Source organism: Onychomys torridus, chromosome 5 (assembly GCF_903995425.1).
Source record: "Onychomys torridus chromosome 5, mOncTor1.1, whole genome shotgun sequence".
NCBI lineage: Eukaryota > Metazoa > Chordata > Mammalia > Rodentia > Cricetidae > Onychomys > Onychomys torridus.
This window is the reverse complement of record NC_050447.1, coordinates 15,625,335-15,645,202: the sequence shown is the minus strand read 5'-3', so window position 1 is coordinate 15,645,202 and position 19,868 is coordinate 15,625,335. Positions and strand designations below refer to the sequence as shown.

Below are 19,868 nucleotides of genomic sequence, written 5' to 3'. Positions count from 1 at the left end.
GATGATTCTCACAACCTAAACGAGAGAAACTCCCAATTTAAACCAAAGTAAGATACCCTCAAAACAGGACAAACACCATGTGGTCAACTGCTCAAGACGGGAGAGAATGCACAAAAAAACCAACACTCTAGGGCTGGAATGATGACACAGCAGTTATAAGAGTGCTTACTGCTCTGGCAGAGGACCCACGTTCAGTTCCCAGCACCCACACAAACAGCCGCCACTCTAGCTCCAGGGCATCCATCACGCTCTTCTGGTCTCTGTGGGCACCTGCACTTACACAGTACACATAAATTCAAGCAGGTACTCACATATGCACATAATCTTCTAAAAACATTTTAAAAATTGAAGATCCTATAGCTGAAAGCTAGACTTGAGAACTAAGTGTAGGCTCCTCAAACTGGGCACACTGCAACTCCAGTGAACAGAAACTTTCTTTCAGGATCCATTTACCCAGAGCACCTTGGGTAAATGCCTCTCCACCCTCTACAGAGTGGTATTTAAATGTTCCTTATGACAGACACACAAACACGACCACCACAGAATGTCACCACTGGGAGGCAGTCTTTGTAAAATTCCCAAGAATGCCAATGACTACTACTAATGATCCATGGGTATGGAAGGACCGACAGAATGATGAAGATACATTTCTGAGATAACTACAAAAATCTTCATCAGAAGTACTGAAATTCAAAAAAGACAGATGGGAACCAATACAAAGATAAAACATACAAAACAAATGAGCAGGCAAACTAAAAGTTCTTGAAAGTATTTTACTTCAGATTGAAAACTGAACAGCTTCCATACTGTTCATTCCAGATACACAGTATTCACGAATACAATGCTGGTCATCTGAGGAAATGGATACACACCTCAATTCTCCTTCATGCTTTTTCTTTTAGAAAGATACTGTTTACCAAAAAGAAACGTCAGCAGTACAGGAAAAACTATTTTCCCAATAAATTTACGAAAACCTAAGATTCCCAATGGAATCAAGATTATCTTCCCGCTACCACCACCTTAATATAATCACATGCTTATTGGACACTAATATTCCCACCTAAGAGTACATTGACTTTCAACAATGAGGGTGACTCTTTAAAAAAACTTCAGTGTGGTAAATGTAACACAGATCTCTGCAGGTGTTAAGTGTCTGAAATAGGCAGCTAATACTGGATTTAATATTATTTTATAAATAATTGTTCCCTTAGCAGTAAACATAAGTCTACACATTCACAAGCCCTACAAAATAAATACTGTGATTATGCACAATATGTTATGACAAACTAGTTTCAAAACAACAAAACTTCAACATCTTGATAAAAATTCTGATCAGAATAAAATGTGACTCTAAAATTTAAAACAGTCAAAATAATATCACATTTAAAATCTTCCACAGTTTACATAGTACTGTGAGTTTCCAGTTGTGGAACACATTTTCCCATTGTAAATTAAAATATGAACATATTAAAAATCGTTAATTTCAGCAATGACACTGGTTTTGGTCTTATTTTGTAGCATTATTCTCATTACAGAAAGTTGCACTAAGTGTCCATGAATGGTCTGATTGGTCTTCAGTATTTCATAAGTGTATATAAAAGAAATCCCTAAAAGCCAACAGTACTTCACACATACACATATAAAGGAATCTCATCTCGGAAATGGCCGTACTGAACAGAGCCACACACACTGATGCTAGACATGAGGGCTTTTTCACCTCCCAAAACCACTCTGATGACGAGCGCATACAATCCATTATGTTAACTACCCCACCTGAGTCTCAGACTCAGCAGGCGATGAGTAACAGGATTACACATTTGCACTCACAGCTGATCACAGTCAAAGTTACCGGATGATTAAAACAAGCCTGTGTTTACAAAGTTGAATTAAAGACAGCAATTCCATTAACAGAGAGGAGAAAGAATGGGATGACAGAAGTATTTGGTCTTAATAAGGCAATACAAAATCGATCCATTATCAAAGACCATTTAATTTTTAAAGATCGACAATACGAAAAGCATAAAGTGGAGTATAAGAAAATAGTTTTGTATAAGTGTGATTTAATTAAAGCTGTTTACAGTTACTCTCTCCCACAGCAGTAAGCATGGACTTAGAAAGGATGAGAGATGTCACAAGCACAGAGCACACAGGGTCAGAGGAGCCAGCATGCGAGGTCTGTGGCTAGAGGTCACACTGACAGGAACAGCCCAGGCCCAGGGTGGCCCTTCTGTTTCCTAGAGGAAGAAGAGGGGAGGGAAGAGACTGCGGAGGAAACACACACAGCCCTGCTACTGCCCAGTGCCCAGGAAGACAGCAGCACTTAGAAAAAGAAGAGCTGAGTTAATTCTCGGGGAGGACGAGAGAATGTTCAGTGTATACACAAAGTACATAGCACACTTTTGTCTTTTTTACAAAATAAAATAAACATCATTTGCCACCATAAACCTGTTCTTTAGAGAGGAAAGAATTTCGCAGCAGGTCACACGGGTTCAATGAAGTCATTTCAATGCTGAGGAAAACAAATTGAGGAACAGAGCTAATCACTTCCCTGCGTATGAGTGTTAGAATATGACAACTCAGATTATTCTTCAAACTAATCCTGAGAAAAAATCTGTTTACAATTCAAACAGTAATGTTATGTAAAAAGTATTAACAAATCCACTATTACAAATATCAATTTCCTATATGGTCTTCTATATATACACACAATAAAATGGCAAATATATGCAAAATTATTTTAAAAAAAAACATGCACAAATCACTTCCCCTCTTGGAATCTGACTTCCTATGAGATGCTCTTGTTGGCCTTCCCACCCATCTCCTTGAAACTGCTTTTGGTTCCTCTCACCCTCCCCACACTGAGTACTAGTCCCTATAACTCTGCATAAAGCCAATGAGAAATGTATTTATTTTACATTCAAGCTTTAAATCTTAAAGTGACCCTGTTGTAGCACACGACTTATCAAATAAGCAGCTTTTCCCCTTTCTGCTTGCTTTTTGTTTTTGCAGTTGTCAATCTTCATGATCCATTCCGTGGCGAGCTGGGAAAAAACGCAGTTGCTAAATCAACGTCTGAACAGTGTGAGGCTCCTGCCGTCCCAGGAGTCCCTGTGCAACTGTCCTGAGCACGAGATCACTGCACACAGAAGACAGTCCGTCGCACAGCGCCGACTACCTACAAAGGTCTGAGAGGGGCGCGTCCCTCTTGTGTTTCCTCTTTTTGCCATGGTAACACTGGGTATTGGATTTGCCTGGATGCTGTTTGCTTGCCATCAAGGCACCATGGCTTGTTTGGGCTGTACCTTGGAAGCCTTTGCTGGAAGAACGGAAGAGCCTTGCTGATCCATGCTGCAGAAGAAGAAAGCAGTGAGAAATACAGCACGGCTATACACTGGCAAACCCGAAGGCAGGGGCAGCACTCAAAACTAGAAATGGGCATGCACACCACTTACCACCTTTCTATCCCCCACCTCGTGTCTGCCAATTAGACAGCCTCACTGTCACCCTGGCTGGCCTGGAGCTTCCTCTGTAGTGCAGCTGGCCTCGAACTCTCAGAGCTCTGCCTGCCTCTACCTCCTACATGCTGGGATTAAAGGGGTGTGGCACCACTCTCAGCGACTACAGACTTTTTCAGAGGCTAGAAAAGGAGGTGAACTCTAAAGAAGAGACCACTAACTTCTCTTCCTGACAGCATGTGCACAACATGAAAGCTTCACCCAAGGGTCCTACCACTCACACCACATGCTAAGCTTCACTACCAGAAGAGGCTGTCAGACCTACACAGTTTACAGGCAGGTCAGGGGCAATGGCTGGCTGCTCCTTTTCTGTTCCCGATATCGGCCCGTGGCTTCCTACTGGCATTCTCTTGGACAGCCCTGTCACTACTCACTGCATCTGCATTTGCTGCCCATGCTAAGGCTGTGGATGTACAGTGGATTGGCAAGTCAAATCACAATGATGGGAACAGTCACCTCTTCCACCAAGAAGCCTTTGCTCAGGGTCCCTGCTACATCTGAGGATGAAGAGAGAACTTAACACCAGAGACCAGTATCAAAAGCTTCTTCCCTTTGCCTGATTCATTACTTATGGCTAATTAGTAATACCGTTAGGCGACTAAAAATACTTAAGAGTATCTCTGTGGCCTGTTTAAGTCAAAGCTAATGTTAATCAACTGAACCTGTCTCCCAGCTACCTGCTAATTAGCATAAGTAACAAGTATCAAATAAGAACAAAGGACATGCTGTTTCTAGGGATGTGGTAGACATTCCAAGCCAGTGGACTTCAAGCACAGCCATGAGGACCATTTATCAGCCTGCTCTATGTTTAGCTACACCCTCAGACCCAACACAAATTTTTTATGCTCAATTTGTAAAAGGGGGCTTGGCTGGCACCAAGGTCTTAAAAAGTCCTGCAAAGATCTATGTTACAACGGTGTCATAAAAGGAACCTCAGGATATCTGATCCTAGAAGAACTGTCATGCTTTGGAGGCAAATGACAAAATAGTTTGTTCTTAAAGAGATTTCTTTAAGATCATGGTAGCCACTGTTCACATGTAAGAAATTCTAACTATATGACATGTAATATATGCTAGACCTTTTCTAAGTGTTCTAAGCATTTTTTGTAATAATTAGCATTCATTAGAAATTTAAAAGACATACCATTTTTGTCATCATTTTATATATAAGGTAGGTAAAGAACTATTCTGTAGACGGTAACACTCTGCAGATGTAACACACAGAGGGGTTAAATGGAATGTTCAAGGCCCTAGGCCCATAGCTGATGAGTAGGAATTTAAATTCAGGCCATCAAAAAACCTGACCCCATGCTATCAAACAGAGTATATATCTTCTGCCTTGTTATGATTTCTGCTTTTTCCAATTGTATTTCATTGTTTGCTCTTATTAGGCAAGAATTAAATTTTAGTTAATTAGGATACGTTTATGTGGCTTTAAATCCATAGAAACACAACTGTTATCTGATCTGTCCACATTCATCAGGATATGTTAACAAGTGTTGATAAAATATGCTCTGTGAAATATGAGTGTTTAGTAAAGACATGAGAATGTGTGGGTCTGATGGAGCTCTCTGACACAGAAAGAAGCAATGCCCTGGGAATTTTCAGTTTATCAACTGCAGCATGTATGGACAGGATATCCATCCCTGTTACAAATAATGCTTCAATAAATAATCATTTTAAAATTAGGGGGCGGGGGAGAAATTCTACCTGTCTGACACTGACCACTAATAAGGACAAACACACAGTCTGCTCACCTGTGATTTGTTGGTGTTGTTGGGTGTGTTAGTGGTTTGGGTGCTCTGCATTTTCCCAACTGTCTGTGAGACCTCCAAGGAGACATCCTGTGAACCTACCCGACTGCCAGTAGGTGGACGGCAGAGCAGCTGTTTTGGGGTTTTGCATGGCGTTGCATCAGAATCCTAATACAAGTCACATGGGTTATATAAAGCAATATATTAGTAATTTTCATATTCAGTACTTACGCTGGGTACTCCAACTCAGGCCCTCTTGCTTGTTCAGCAAGCACTCTCCCACTAAGTCACTTCCCCAGTCCCTTCTCCAAACATCTGAATTGGCTGATTTTACCAAGGGCTTTTATTTATGGCCAAGTCACTGACCACATCTAGCTAATTTGTTAATCAATTGTGAATGGATCTACTTAAGTCCCAGTTGATGTGAGCTTTTATTTATAGTGAGTTACAGAACTATGGAAGACCACAATAAAGAGGGAGGGACTTAGGACCCAGGCATGGCCCCACCTAGCTTCTTCTTGACTGCTTTATGCTGGCACCCTCCCTGACAGTCACGTCGCAGCTCAGTCCCTCCTCCCCTCTTCTCAAGGTGCTCTTCCACCTCTTGAAGACTTCTACTACCTTCCGCTCTTCTGCCTCAAGTCTGTACCTTGCTGTACCTCTCCCAAAGAACCACTCCAGAACCCACAGACACAGGGAGAGCCTGCACACGAATACTCATAATTCCATAATGATATGCCACCATCCATCAACAATGTGAAATGATACCTTTCTTTTGCATTTTTTTCTTTGAGACATAGTCTTATTTAGCCCAGGCTGGTGGCCTCCAACTCACTATGCATTGGAAGATCTCTTTTAACTCCTACTCCTGATTCTCTTGCCTCTACCCTCCCTAGTACTGGGATTATGTGGTCTTGTACCACCAATGCAGTGCTGGGGACTGAACCCAGAGAGCATGTAAGTAAGCACTGTACCTCCAAGACCCTTACAGAACTTTTGCAATCACATATTAAAGTCAAATTTCAAAGAAAAGGCAAACCCACCTTAAACTTTAATTAAGTAGACTTAAAATGTTCTTTGATAAAACAACAACAACAACAAAAAACTACCAGGCAGTGGTGGCTTGTGCCTTTAGTCCCAGCACTTGGGAGGCAGAGCCAGGCGGATCTCTGTGAGTTCGAGGCCAGTCTGGTCTACAGAGTGAGATCCAGAACAGGCACCAAAACTACACAGAGAAACCCTGTCTACAAAAACAAAATAAACATAAAATGTAATTCACCACAATGCAGACAGAAAGTGGATTAGAGGTTAGAGGAGAGGCTACTAAGTACCATGGGTATTAGGTTTTGTTTTGTTTTCTGAGATAGCATCTCTCTACATAGCCCTGGCTGTCCTCAAATTCATAAAAATCTGACTGCCTCAGGCTCCCAAGTGCTGGGAATGGCAGCATGTGCCACCACACATGGCTAGACATATCCTTGAATTAAGAGTGAAAACTGCTGGGTGGTGGCACACACCTTTAATCCCAGCACTCGGGAGACAGAGGCAGGCGGATCTCTGTGAGTTCGAGGCCAGCCTGGGCTACAGAGTGAGTTCCAGGACAGCCAGGGCTATATTACACAGAGAAACCCTGTCTTGAAAAAACAAAAAACAAAAAACAAAAAACAAAAAAACCTACTAAACTGTAATTTAAAAAATATTTTAAGTGTGTGTGTGTGTGTGTGTGTGTGTGTATGCACACATGCATATCCCGAGAAGCCAGAAGAGGACCCTGACCCCTGGGAGCTGGAGTTACAGGCAGCTGTGAGCTGCTTGACATTGTTGCTGGGAACCCTGAGTTGTACTCTTATTAAATGGTGAACTTTCTGACAGGCAAATTTTACCAATTAAAAATCCACTTAGGAAGCTTAAAAACAAGCTTAAGAAGGTGAAAGAATGGCGGTGGCGCAGGCCGTTAGTCCCAGCACTCGGGAGGCAGAAGTGGGTTGGTTCGAGGCCAGCCTGGTCTGCACAGTGAGCTCCAAGACAATACTGAGAAACGCTGTTTCGATAGAAAAAAATAACAAAAAAGTGAAAGACGAAGAACAGAAAAAGGAGTGTTTTATGCTGAGCAATGGGAAACCCTGTTTTAGAAAAACAAAAAATAAAAAAGTAAAAAAAGAACTCCTACAGTAAAGTATGTTGTTAGAAAATCCTTTAACAAGGGTGCCCTCTGGGGGTGAGACTGGGGACTGCTGGCTATGAGGCATCTCCTGGAGCGATGGGGACATTTTCTATCTACTATTTCTGGGGAACACATGAGTATGGGTGATAACTTAGTGAGAATATGACTAAGATTCCCTTTGAAACAGACACAGAGAATAACCGAATAATCTACAGTTAGTAATGCACAACAGTGAGGCTCGGGTGAAGGACGACACCTGCGATCCTCTTTGAGATGGGTCAAGAAGATGCACGAATTAATGCACAGAGGGGAGGAATATGATAAGTAAACTTTTTTTTAAACTTTATTTTATGTGCACAGATGTGAGGGTGTCAGATCCCCCGGAACTGGAGTTACAGACAGCTTTGAGCTGCCATGTGGGTGCTGGGAACTGAACCCAGGTCCTCTGGAAGAGCATCCAGTGTTCCTAACTGCTGAGCCATCTCTCCAGCCATAATAAGTAAATGTTAATGGAGCATATAGTGGCTAAAGATGACACTAAAGTGCTTCTACTTTCACTATATTTTGAATTTTGTTTTGTTTTGGTTTTTTTTTTTGAGACAGTGTAGTTTTGGTGCCTGTCCTGGATCTCACTCTGTAGCCCAGGCTGGCCTGGCTCTGCCTCCCGAGTGCTTGGACTGAAGACATGCACCACCACTACCTGGCTGAATTTTCTTGTTAAAAAACATTGAGAAAAAGTCCAAGAGCAGAAGCTATTGAAATTTCCCCTGGTAGGAAGGGAGCAATCCTCGCCTCTGAGTAGTTAACCCTACACAGAATAGGCAAGGCATCCAAGTGCGGGCTGCATGTGTCACACTTACCACGTCACTAGAGCTGGACTGCGTGGCGGAGGAGGAGGACACTGGACCTGATGAAGAGTTTGAAGAGTGTTTACTAAGAGTTTCCGAGGCTTTACTTCTACATTTTCCAAGGGCTTCATTTTCTTCAGACAGATTATTATTACACTTATCTAACTGCTGAGTATCTACTATCAAGGGAACACCATTTCCTGAAAAAGTGGCAAAAGATTGGAAAACGTTTCTTCCCATTAAATACAACACAGAAAAAGCCCTAAGCCCCAGTCCATCATCAAGGAAAAGGTCTTACTCACCATTGCATGATGGCTCAGACCTATTCTGCAAGCCCCACTGTTTGGATATCCAATCTCTATACGTGGCGACTTCATCCGTCACTCTAATTATTCTACCTAATATGCTGCATGGGGTTGAAAAAACAGAACAGGTATGTACATTAACTTGAAGACAAGAAGTGCCAACCACTTTTGACACAACGGGCTGATCCGGGCTAGTCTTTTACCTCTCTGTTTCGTTGTTGGGATAGTACTTTGCAATCGGTGACACAGCATGACTCAATACCACATAGGCATAATCAAAGGCCTGTTTCACCTGCATGGCCCCATAGGAACTCCTGCCAACATCATTACCTTTAAAAGGAATGGATGCAGAGAGAAGTGAGCCTGGCTGGTTAGTATGAACAAATGCTGTGAGCCTTCGTCAGAAGAGCAAGGGCACTGTCTGCCTGTATACACGTTAGCCCAACTAGGATTCTCCTGTCACATATACAAACAGTTGGCTAGTCTCTCCACAAAAGAGAGCCAAGCTAACCTGAAAACAGTGGGGTGGGAAGGCTGCTGTTTGCTTAGTTTTGTTTGGTTGTTCTTTGTCTACATTAGCTATACACATACTTCCCACATCATAAGCAAATACATGTGACTCCTTTTAAGCCACCCCCAAAGCTAGCAAAGTACAGAAGGGTTACACAAAGTAGAGAAGCAGTCAGAGGAATAGAAATAAAGAGCAATCTCTTGGCACCTTTCTGCCCATGCTCACTGCTACCTAAGGACTTCAGGCTTACCTCCCTTAAAGCCTGGCTGACAACTGGCTGGAATAACAGCCCACAGGTGTGAGAGGCTACAAACCCACCCCCAAAGTAGATCCCTCTTCTACCTGGCTTTAAAGGGGTCAAGTGGATTCTATCCACAACTTATCTGGAAGTCCGCAAAGTGTCCCTCACACTGGGGCGTGTTTGTTTATTTAGTATGGTAAGAAAATATTTTGAACAAAAAGTTAAGTATAATTAGAAATCATCCATTTTTCTTTTTGGTTGTTTCAAGACAGGGTTTCTCTGTGTAGCTCTGGCTGTCCTCAAACTCAGAGATCCACCTGCCTCTGTCTCCCAAGGGCTGGGATTAAGAGTGCACCATCACTGCCTGGCTATGACGCCCTCCCTCTCTGAAGCCCATCCAGTCACCTAATCTCAATACCTGGTTGTAAAGGATCTTCAATATAAAGCATTGATGGCCGGTAGCCATCAAGCATATTTTTCTGTACTTCATCTTTGGCCACATAGGAACCACCATCCTTTATCCGGATGCCAGTCTTTAAGTAATTGAAGTGCCGTCCATATAATTCAAAAAACTCTATTAAGAGAACACCATAGTTTGTATTGGGGATGCACGCATCTTCCCTGGGATGTAACTAGAACAGAAAAAAGAGAGAAATTGTGTTTGATTTTTCTCTGTAGAATGAGGACAGGGATCTAAGTGAGATCCTAACTTCTATGAGCACTATTATTATCAAGTCTTTGGTTTACAATTCCAGTTGACAGCTTTGCTGCTATAGAAACCACACAATGCCCTATGGGTACAGACCTGGCAGATAAGGCTGAACATGAACCATATCAGGGAATTCAACTTACTCAGCAACCTTTGCCAAGCAGGCAAAACTAGGACTCTTATCCAAATAACATGTCTCAATTATAGCTGAAATTCCATGGCTGTCTGCTTTTAAAAATATTCTTATTTTTGGTGTGTGTGTTGTACACATGCATAGTAAGGACAGTAATTGATGAGAAGTCAACTTCCTAAACTTCCCATAATACCTATTTATTTACTAATTTATTTTGGTTTTTAGGGGACAAAAATCTCACTATGTAGCCCTTGGCTGTCCTGGAACTCACTCTATAGACCAGGCTGGCCTTGAACTCACAGATCCATCTGCCACTACTCCCGCCCAGCAGAGCTATTTTTTGGGTGATAGTGCTAGGGAATTAAACCCAGACTTTATACACAGTAGGCAAGTATATCATCACTGAGTCATATCCCTAACTCTTTTCTAGCGCTTTTTGAAACAGGGTGTCACTGTACTTGGAGGTCACTTACTGGGCTACACTGGCTGTATAAGGTATATATGTATATGTATGCACGGTCAACTGCATGTCCAAGTGCAGGTGCATGTAGGGGGTCAAAGGTCTGACATCAGCTGTCTTCCTTAATCACCTTCCATCTTATATTCCGACATAGGTCTTTCACTGAACCCAGAGCTTGCAAACTGGCTAGTCTAACTGGCCAGTCTGCTCCAGACAGCCTGGTATTTTTGGTTGTTATTGTTATTATATTAGCATTCCCTTACAGAAACCAGGGCAAATATTGCATGTTAACACACCCAGTGAGAAGTCTCATCCTCTCTGCTGGGAACATTTAAATACTAATTTGTAAATTATACAAAGGCATCCAGTTTAAAGAGAAGCATTCTAAAAAAATACTGATTTAAAATTCTCTCCCCAATGTCTCTGCAAGTACTTTATCTTTTTTTTTTCAGTGTACACTGGTATAGCACACCCATACAACTTACCTGAAGGAAACTGACTGCCATTAAAAAGAGACTATAAGAACCAATTCCACCTGTAAATACTTCATTAAGGTCCCTCTGTAATAAGAACTGTTTCAATACTAAAACCAAGTATGGCAATACAGGATATTTCTGAAAGAGAAACAAAATTACATTTTCAATGAATTCCTATATTATAATAACCCAAAGCATCACCAGGGCATAAAATGGTCCTTACATTACAAAATTTAGTAGATATACATAATAGATTCAATTTTCAAAGTAATCTTTCTAAGTAATGAAAGGCTTTCTCCTCATGGTGACATAAATAATAGCGGCCACATGCTCTCTGGACAGACACACAAACCAACTAACCAGATGACCACGATCACAGGACAGTCTCTTGTAAACAAAGGCCAAAGCCCCTAAACACTGAAGGCCCCTAAACCAGTAGGAAATTCAACAAACTGTCTGTAGGTGGCTCTCCACTGCACAGCAAGGTCCTCAATTCATCCTTCAGCAGCCCAGAGCACAAACAGTCTGGCCTGCATCATCCACAGGGACAGATCACTGCCCGGGCTTTTTCTTCCTCCCTCTTTACAGATGGGTGGGGCTCTCGGAGCAGACAAATCTGATAGTTCACACACATCTCCAGAACTCTGAATGTTCCAGGCAGAGAACATAACACTTCCCAGAGCTGGTGGCTGCAACTTTTCACATCATCTTCTATTGCTTGTTATTAAGCAAATGATGTTCAACACCGAGTTTCTTTTCATGAAAAGCTAGGCACATATACACAACCTTCCAGAAAGGGCCACTTGTGTTCTTCCTATCCTCTGTGTCCGTATAAGCCCGACAAGGAAAAGAAAGGAGGCAGTGCCCACCAGCCGAGAGCCATGGTGGACACAACTGTGACCCCGCACTCCTAGAGGTGGAGGGAGAAGGGCTACACGCTTGAGGCCAGCTGCAGAGTGAGACCCTACCTCAAAATAACACATACACAGAAGAAATAACTAGGCCTAGAGAACTGCTAAAGAGCTGTGAGTGCAGAGACCAGATCCCAACACTTTTAGCTCTGGGGAAGCAGCAGCAGCAGCTGTCTGGATACAGAAAATGTTCTTAAGATGATGCTGGCAACTTCTTTAGTATGGAGCCAATTGAAAGAAACTAGCATTACCTCAAGAGAAAATAACAAAAACTCACAGGCACCTCCTGACAAAGAATTTAGGATTAAAATTGAGAAAAGGCTCCCTAGGGAGGGTCTTAAGATGAACTTGGAGATTAAAAACAAACAAGAATCACCGTGTAGCACCATCTTAGCCCCCATGTCACTCAGCCTAAGGATCCAGAGCAGTGGTGGTCTTTAGAACTATCTACAACCTTTCATAAGCCCACTAACCAGAAACACAAGAAATTTGAAGAGCCATCTGTCAGCAGCAGGCACACATAGAGCCAAGCTGAGGACAGAGCACAGCAGACGCCCAAGACGAACTGAGGTTTCTTAAGAGCTTCACTACACAGACCCCATCAAGGCTCTGACCTTGGTAAAGTCTTTAATGAGGTCCGCTGCTCTCACGCCATTCTGGACATTAAAGCTGATATCAACTTTCACTTCAGTAAAAGAATCTGTTAATTTAATAATAGGAACCTAGAAAAAGAAGACAGAAAAGTTTAAAATAGTCTAACAAATTAAGTGATAAAATCAGGAGACAGAACGTTACAGCTAGGTCTGTGCTCTCTACCCTTCTCAGGAGACTACAAAAACACCAAGTGTTTTCAGGACCAAGCACCAGCCAACAGAGTGGGTGAAAGTGCTGGACATCAAACTGGATTCCCATGGCCCACAAAAAGAGAGAACTAACTCCACCAAGTTGTCCTCTGAACCCCACACTTAACACGGAATATGAATGTACATGTGTGGGAGCACACACACCGTAGATAAAAGTAATGAATAAACTAATAAAAAGTATTAAGTACAATGAATTTTGTTTAAAAAAAATTGGTTATATTTTTGAGACAGAGTCTCTTTAGGTAGTTCTGATTGTCTTGGAACTTCTGTGTAGATCAGGATGGCTTCAAAGTCAGAGAGATCCTCCTGCCCTGCCTCCTAAATGCTGGGATTAAAAGCATGTGACATTATGACTCACCTCAATAAAGTTTTAAGTAAAAAATATGATAATTAATGTATGGTTTTAAGACTTTTTTTAAAAAATTAGTTAATTTAGTTTTTTGAGACAGGGTTTCTCTGTGTAGCCCTGGCTGTCCTAGAACTCGCTCTGTAGACCAGGCTGGCCTTGAACTCACAGAGATCTGCCTGCCTCTGCCTCCTGAGTGCTGGGATTAAAGATGTGTGCCACTGAAGCACTATCCAGGCACTAGGAACTAGGAACTGGGTCTCTAAATCAACAGCTTTCCATCAAGAAAAACTAGAACAGTCAGGCAGTGGTGGCCGAACTCTGTGAGTTCAAGGCCAGCCTGGTCTACAGAGCAAGTTCCAGGACAGCCAAGGCTACACAGAGAGACCCTGTCTCAAAAAAAAGAAAAAAAGAAAAAGAAAAAAAGGAAAAACTAGAACAAGTATTCTGCTCTAAGAAAACCTAATATGCAAAATTTCAGAACTTTTTTATACATATGTCTGTTTCTAGCTGAGCTTCCATGGAACTCTTTAAAAGCCAGTCTATCTCTGTCTAAAGCATGACTTCAGAGGCTTGCAGAGATGTCTCAATGGGTAACAGCAGTTGCTCAGAAAACCTGAGTTTGGTTCCCAGCCCCCCCATATTGTGGCTTACAACTGCCTATAACTCAGCTTCAGAGGATCTGAGGCCATCTGCTGGCTTCCTCCCACACATGGCGCGCGCACACACACAAAAATAAAAATAATCTTTAAAAGAGGCCTTGATTCACAAGATACTAAATACAAAATAAGAGATTATCATCTTTTGTGTAACTAGGAGCTACTTAACAGAAACCTGTATTTTAAAAAATAATTTATTATTATTATTTTATTTTACATGCATTAGTGTTTTGCCTGCATGTATGACTGTGGGAGAGTGTCAGATTCCCTGGAACTGGAGTTACAGACAGTTGTGAGCTGCTATGTGGGTGCTGGGAATTGAACCCGGGTCCTCTGAAAGAACAACCAGTGCTCTTAACTGCTGAGCCATCTCTCCAGCTCCCAGAATCCTTTCTTTACTTACGTATTTTTATACTGAAGTCTTGACAGTATTATGCATGAAAAATTGGCTATTATTTCTGAAAGAAATGTATAGCCAGGACAAGTTACTTCACAGTCACTGTGACATTCACAAAATGACCCAGTGAGTCACATCCCAACTGTTCTAAGTAGACTGGAGTTTAAGTTTCTGGTGTAGGTACAAGACTTACACAGACACAACGCTAAGAACTTACCGTTGCTTTGTCTAGAACTTTCACGGAATCCTCGTCAGCGACTTTGTGTTTCCGAAGGGCTTCTTCCAGGGTCCAGAGAGGCAGGTTCTCCCATTTCCCAAACACCACAAGATCGATGTCACTGCATTGTAGTGACACATGTGAGGTTTGGAAGCGTCAACCAGTTCCCATTTTAGCTGACAATCACGCCTGGCAACTGCACGTTGTTGGCGCAGTGAGAACCCATTCCCTCTGTCTCTGATGGCAACGGGTTTCCAAAGAAAACAGGGAGAGGAGTGGAGGGTGTGGAGTTTAGCAACCCCCCCTCTCAGCTATTTCTCCGAACTCCGGCCTCGGGACATGGGTAATGTTGACAGAAACAAAACCTCCAACATAGTAGTATCAGCACGTTTTCCCACACAGCTTTCTCATATTAAACATGAGGTGTGTTGTCTCAATGAGAATGGAACTTAAAAATAAACATTAAATTATATAAAATCTAGGTACCAAGCTTGCTCCCAAAGTGTAAATATACACACACTCACTTCCGATCTCCCTGCTTTTGTACTTTTTCCATATCTAAATTATGATAACTGTTCTAATCATATATATGTGTGTTTATTTAATTTTCTGGCTGGCCTGAAACTTGCTATGTGGACCAGGCTGGCCTCAACTCTCAGGAGATTCACCTCCCAAATGCTGGGATTAAGGACACGTACCACCACACCTGGCCATACCCCCCCCCTTTTTTTTTTCCATTTTTCTTTATTGAGAAATTTTCTACTCACTCTACATATCTCACAGAACCCCCTCCTCCCTCTGGCCATACTTTCTAAAGGAGTAATTATTTTAGGTTTTGTAGAAGCTTAGAGCCTAAATAAGGAAAAATATTAATGAACTGTAATATTTTATGGGTTTTAGAAGCCAAAAATAGCCCTAGAAAGAAGAGATATGGCTAAGATCCAACCACTGTAACACGATAACACACTCTAAGTTGAGGGAAGGTAGACTATATATCCACAGGGACAAGGGGGGTGTTTGTAGCCAATGTATTAAACAAGCCTTCTTTAGAAGGTCTGAGATGAATGGAACAAGGGCTCTAAGTTAAATTCTGTGGTGGGATGCTGAGATCACAGACTGATTGAGTTCTTCATTTTAAAAAAAAAGATCCCTCCCCCCTCATAGCACGTGACAACCAGACATTTATCATAACCCCTGGGACCCAGGCTAAGTCATGGGTTACATACTCATCTGCAGGGCTATCCATGTTAAACTACGGAACTAACTGATTTCACTGCTACATGCTTTCTGCACATCCCAGCCTAGACAAATGGCTGCAAGGGAAATTCTACTGTAAGGCAATTCAAATCAAGTATAAAATGATGAATTTGTTCCTAAGTATTCCCTATTTTGCCAGGTGTGGTTGCATATATTTTAATTCCAGCACTCAGGATGCAGCCTGGCCTACATAGCAAGCTCCAGAATAGCCAGGACTATGTAAAGAGACCCTGTCTCCAAAAAATAATTAAGTAAATCCCCATTTCTAATCTGACACATTCAATAGACAAAGTATACAGCAATCCTTTCAAAGTTTCATAAAAATACTAACCTAGTAGGTAAATACAGGCCAGTTTTAAAACTTCCAAATATCTGGACCTGGAACAGGGAAGGAAAAAAAGAGAAGAGAAAAATATCACATTAAGGTGCCTATAAAGAAATGTATGTTCTGCCCTCTACTGGTGGATTTTTAAAACTGCAAGAGCGACCCCCTCCACTCCCTCCCAATCTAGGCTTTCTTAGAGTGGGGACACTGTGACTCACAGGCAGTCATTTAAAACATGGCGTACAATCTAGAATAGAGACCTTGAGGCCATCAAGATGGTTCAGGAGTTAAGGAGGCTTGCCAGGCAAGCCTGATCTCCAGAACCTATGTAAAGGTAGAGGAAAACCAACTCTAGAAAACTGTCCTCTGACCTCCACACATATGTCTAAGCATATAAATATATGCATATGTACACATTATACACTTCAATAATAACGAAAAAAGTTTAACATAGAGAAGTTTCAAAAGTAATGTTCCAGAGGCTAGCATTCCCTTACAAAACAAGGATGGTCACAAATCCTTAATTCTGTTCTCTCTGCAGGAGTCCTCTCATGAATTCAGAATGTTTCAGTTGCTGGCAATGTGCTGGTGTGTAGGCCAGCGCAACAGAATACCAGGAGCAGTCTCTGCAAGATCCTGACATGCAATCAACTGAGAAAAAAGTCCATCTCGGCCTACAGAGCACAGTGGAACCCAGGCAATTTTACACGTGTCTGTAAGTCCAGCCAAGGAAAATGTTAAACCATTCTGGTGAAAAAGAGCTGGGAACCTAAGCACATCGTTCCTATTTGTATGAACACAATTGCCTACCTTTGAAAGAAAAGATTAAAAGACCAGGGCATCTTAACCTGGGCAAATCACTCCTTGCTGTAGGCACTGTGTTGCTCACCGCACGTTTAGTGGCCTATCTACCCACTAGGTGTCAGGAGTGCTTACCAAATCCTGCCAGTCAGAGCCGGCTCACTGCTTATGCCCCAGGAACACAACCAGCAGGGGAGAAGCAACCACCTAGCTACTCAGTGAAACACCCACACCTCCCCTTTATTCTCTCCCTACTGCCTCACATGTGAGCCTGTCTTTTACCCTGGCTTCTCCTGTCACCCAAGGAGGATCTAACAAAACTAAGACACACAAAGTAATAGAGTTACTCTTTGAACACATAAGAATTCTAGAACAGACTTGCAAAGAAACCATAAAAAGTGAAGTATGGGTGCCAATAACGGGGGATAAACACATGCGGAGACCCAGGCAAAAATTCTGTTCAGTGACTGGGGCATCACGAGAAGTTGGCCAGGGGAAGAAAGAAATGCATGCTCACTCGCCTGCATTTGCCTGAGACAGTCAACTCAAGCAGCACAAGAAATGCCTTCTGCTATAAGCAAACTGCAATGTTTATACTGACAGGAGAGAATGAAGACAAAAGCGGGGCTTTCGGAACCCTCATCCAAGAACCAACTACCCTAATGAGTTAGAGATAGCTTTTCCTTACGTTAACCATCTAAACGGAGTCTACTTTTAGTGGGTGCTACTCAGAACTCAGAGAAAAATAAAGGGAAAGAAGGCATGAGTGAAGAAAGGCACCCAAGCCCACATCTAACGGCCCCGGGGACTGTTGGCCTTTCAATGTCATTTGACCAAAGCGAGGCATGGTACATGTCTGGGAAGCAGAGACAGGCTATTGCTATGAGTTCAAGGCCAATCAGGGGTAAGACATGGCGAGACCTTGTTGCAAAGTGAAAAAGAGTAAGGTAGACTAACTCTACAAAAGCACTTACACTGTGGGTGAGGTCTTATGTGAGACTGATTCTGTGGCAGGGCTTTGCCTGAAGCCCCAGGTCCCAGGACAAGTACTCACGTCAGCACTGGGCCAGAGCTCCTTAATCACACTCTCGATCCTGCTCACCACCTCCATCCGCATCTTCTCCTCCTCAGGCCTGGGAGACATGTACTCATAAAAATCACTGATCTCTTCATGCAGACTGGAGAAAAAGCAGAAAGCAAATGTGGGCAGGCCAATCCAGTAGGAAGTCAGCTTCCTGAATAATCTTAACAGTCTTATAATTCAGCTGATAGCCTTATATTTGCAGATTTTTTTTACCTTCATTTTAATATTATAACTCATACTAAGACAAATGGTAAAGTACAGAGTTTAACTGAAACAAAGTTTACTGTGGGTGATGTTTTGCTTTCCTTTTCTTTTCTAAGTAAAAACAAAGTCATGCAAGTCTGGTCTCAGACTCTGCAGCCACAAAGTAGGAAAGGAGGCCCTACGCCCAGGCAACACAGGCAGCTTCCTAACCACCGCAGCTCTCCACAAGGAGAGGAAGAAATTCACTTCGATGGCATTTGTTTAACAAATGAGTGTCAAATGAACAAGCTGGTCAGTGAACACCAGTGCCTTGAGAAGAACATCCGGCAGAGGAGGGCTTTGAGAAGGAGCTGCAGGCTGCTAGAGACCACAGTGTGCGAGGCAGGAAACCAAATGAGCAAGCACAGAGTGGATGTGGCCAGAGGTGCATTTGAAGGGGAAGGCAAGCTCTGGCAAACTAGGAAGTTCTGGCTGGGCTCAGGTAGGGCTCTGCAGTAGAGAGTGTGCCCCTGGCTGTTCAATGGTCTAGGTCCATCCCACAAGAAAAGAGAAAGAAGGGGGAAGGGAAAAGAAAGAGAAAGAGGAAGACAGAGGAGATGGAAGAGAAAGGAGAGAGAAAGGAAAGGGAAATTAATTCAAGCTTCCCGCTGCAGCATCAGGGAAGTTGGGGAGGCCCTGACAGATGCATCACAAGGGGTGGTGGCAGGGCAGGAACTCTAGAAACACTGTCCATGCATCGACATCCGGCTGGGCCTTGTGGGGTAGGCAGGGGTGAGAGCTGAGGGTGAAGAAAGTACTGGACAGGACAAAGCGAGCTGGATGGCAGAACTGAATCCATGCTGTGCAGCAGAGGGCTCGGAAGCAGCACTCCCTGCTTTCAAGTCCCAGAGGCCCTAGAGAGTTAGTTACTCTGGAGAAGGGACGTGGGAAGAGACTCGGAGAGGCACCCACTCAGCTTTCTCTGGGATTCAGAGGCTGGAGGTGGCCAAGGGTACCCTTGGGGGATCTGCAATTAGAAAGCCCGTTTGGCTCCAGAGCAGAAAGACAGAAACTCAAGTAGACCAAAATTGGCTTTGAGGAAGGAAAAAAAGTCCCAACTTTTGCTGGCTGTAACTTTTACCTCATCAATATTGATGACTTTAAAAATGTCACCAATTGAGCAATCAATTTATTGTTCTTGTCTCTTTTGATGCCAAACAAACAAACAAACAAACGAACAAAAAAAAACCCAAGGGCTGGCTCAGAGGTAAGGATCAGTAGCTGTTTTTCCAGAGGTCCTGAGTTCAATTCCCAGCAACCACATGGTGGCTCACAACCATCTGTAATGAGATCTGGTGCCCTCTTCTGGCCTGCAGGGATACATGCAGGCAGAACACTGTATGTATAATAAATAAATCTTAAAAGAGAGAGAGAGAGAGAGAGAGAGAGAGAGAGAGAGAGAGAGAGAGAGCGCGCCGGGTAGTGGTGGCGCACGCCTGTAATCCCAGCACTTGGGAGGCAGAGGCAGGTGGATCTCTGTGAGTTTGAGGCCAGCCTGGTCTACAAAGCTAGTCCAGGACAGGCTCCAGAGAAACCCTGTCTCAAAAAAAAAAAAAAAAAGAATAGAATAAATCATAAAAAACTCAAACCCACCACCACCACCACCACCACCAAAACTAAGTCAAAAATTCTGAGTCTAGCGGAAGCTC

At 42.8% G+C, this 19,868-nt stretch overlaps 1 protein-coding gene across 3 annotated transcripts in view; it reads right to left on the bottom strand.

Moving 5' to 3' along the window:
• Window positions 1-753: 753 nt before the first annotated feature.
• The window catches only part of Tent4b (terminal nucleotidyltransferase 4B), a 62,148-nt gene continuing 43,033 nt past the window's right edge, over window positions 754-19,868 (bottom strand). For 2 of the 3 annotated variants that reach the window (XM_036187766.1, XM_036187765.1), the window contains 11 exons: window positions 17,947-18,070; window positions 16,098-16,144; window positions 14,510-14,630; window positions 12,642-12,749; window positions 11,126-11,254; window positions 9,757-9,970; window positions 8,790-8,916; window positions 8,584-8,687; window positions 8,294-8,481; window positions 5,273-5,437; window positions 754-3,348 (listed from right to left, as the gene is read on the bottom strand). In XM_036187766.1, coding sequence (XP_036043659.1) covers window positions 3,172-3,348; window positions 5,273-5,437; window positions 8,294-8,481; window positions 8,584-8,687; window positions 8,790-8,916; window positions 9,757-9,970; window positions 11,126-11,254; window positions 12,642-12,749; window positions 14,510-14,630; window positions 16,098-16,144; window positions 17,947-18,070 — 1,504 coding nt within the window. In that variant the 3' untranslated portion in view covers window positions 754-3,171. The remainder of the gene's footprint in view (window positions 3,349-5,272; window positions 5,438-8,293; window positions 8,482-8,583; window positions 8,688-8,789; window positions 8,917-9,756; window positions 9,971-11,125; window positions 11,255-12,641; window positions 12,750-14,509; window positions 14,631-16,097; window positions 16,145-17,946; window positions 18,071-19,868) is intronic. The other variant, XM_036187767.1, reaches the window with a different exon arrangement.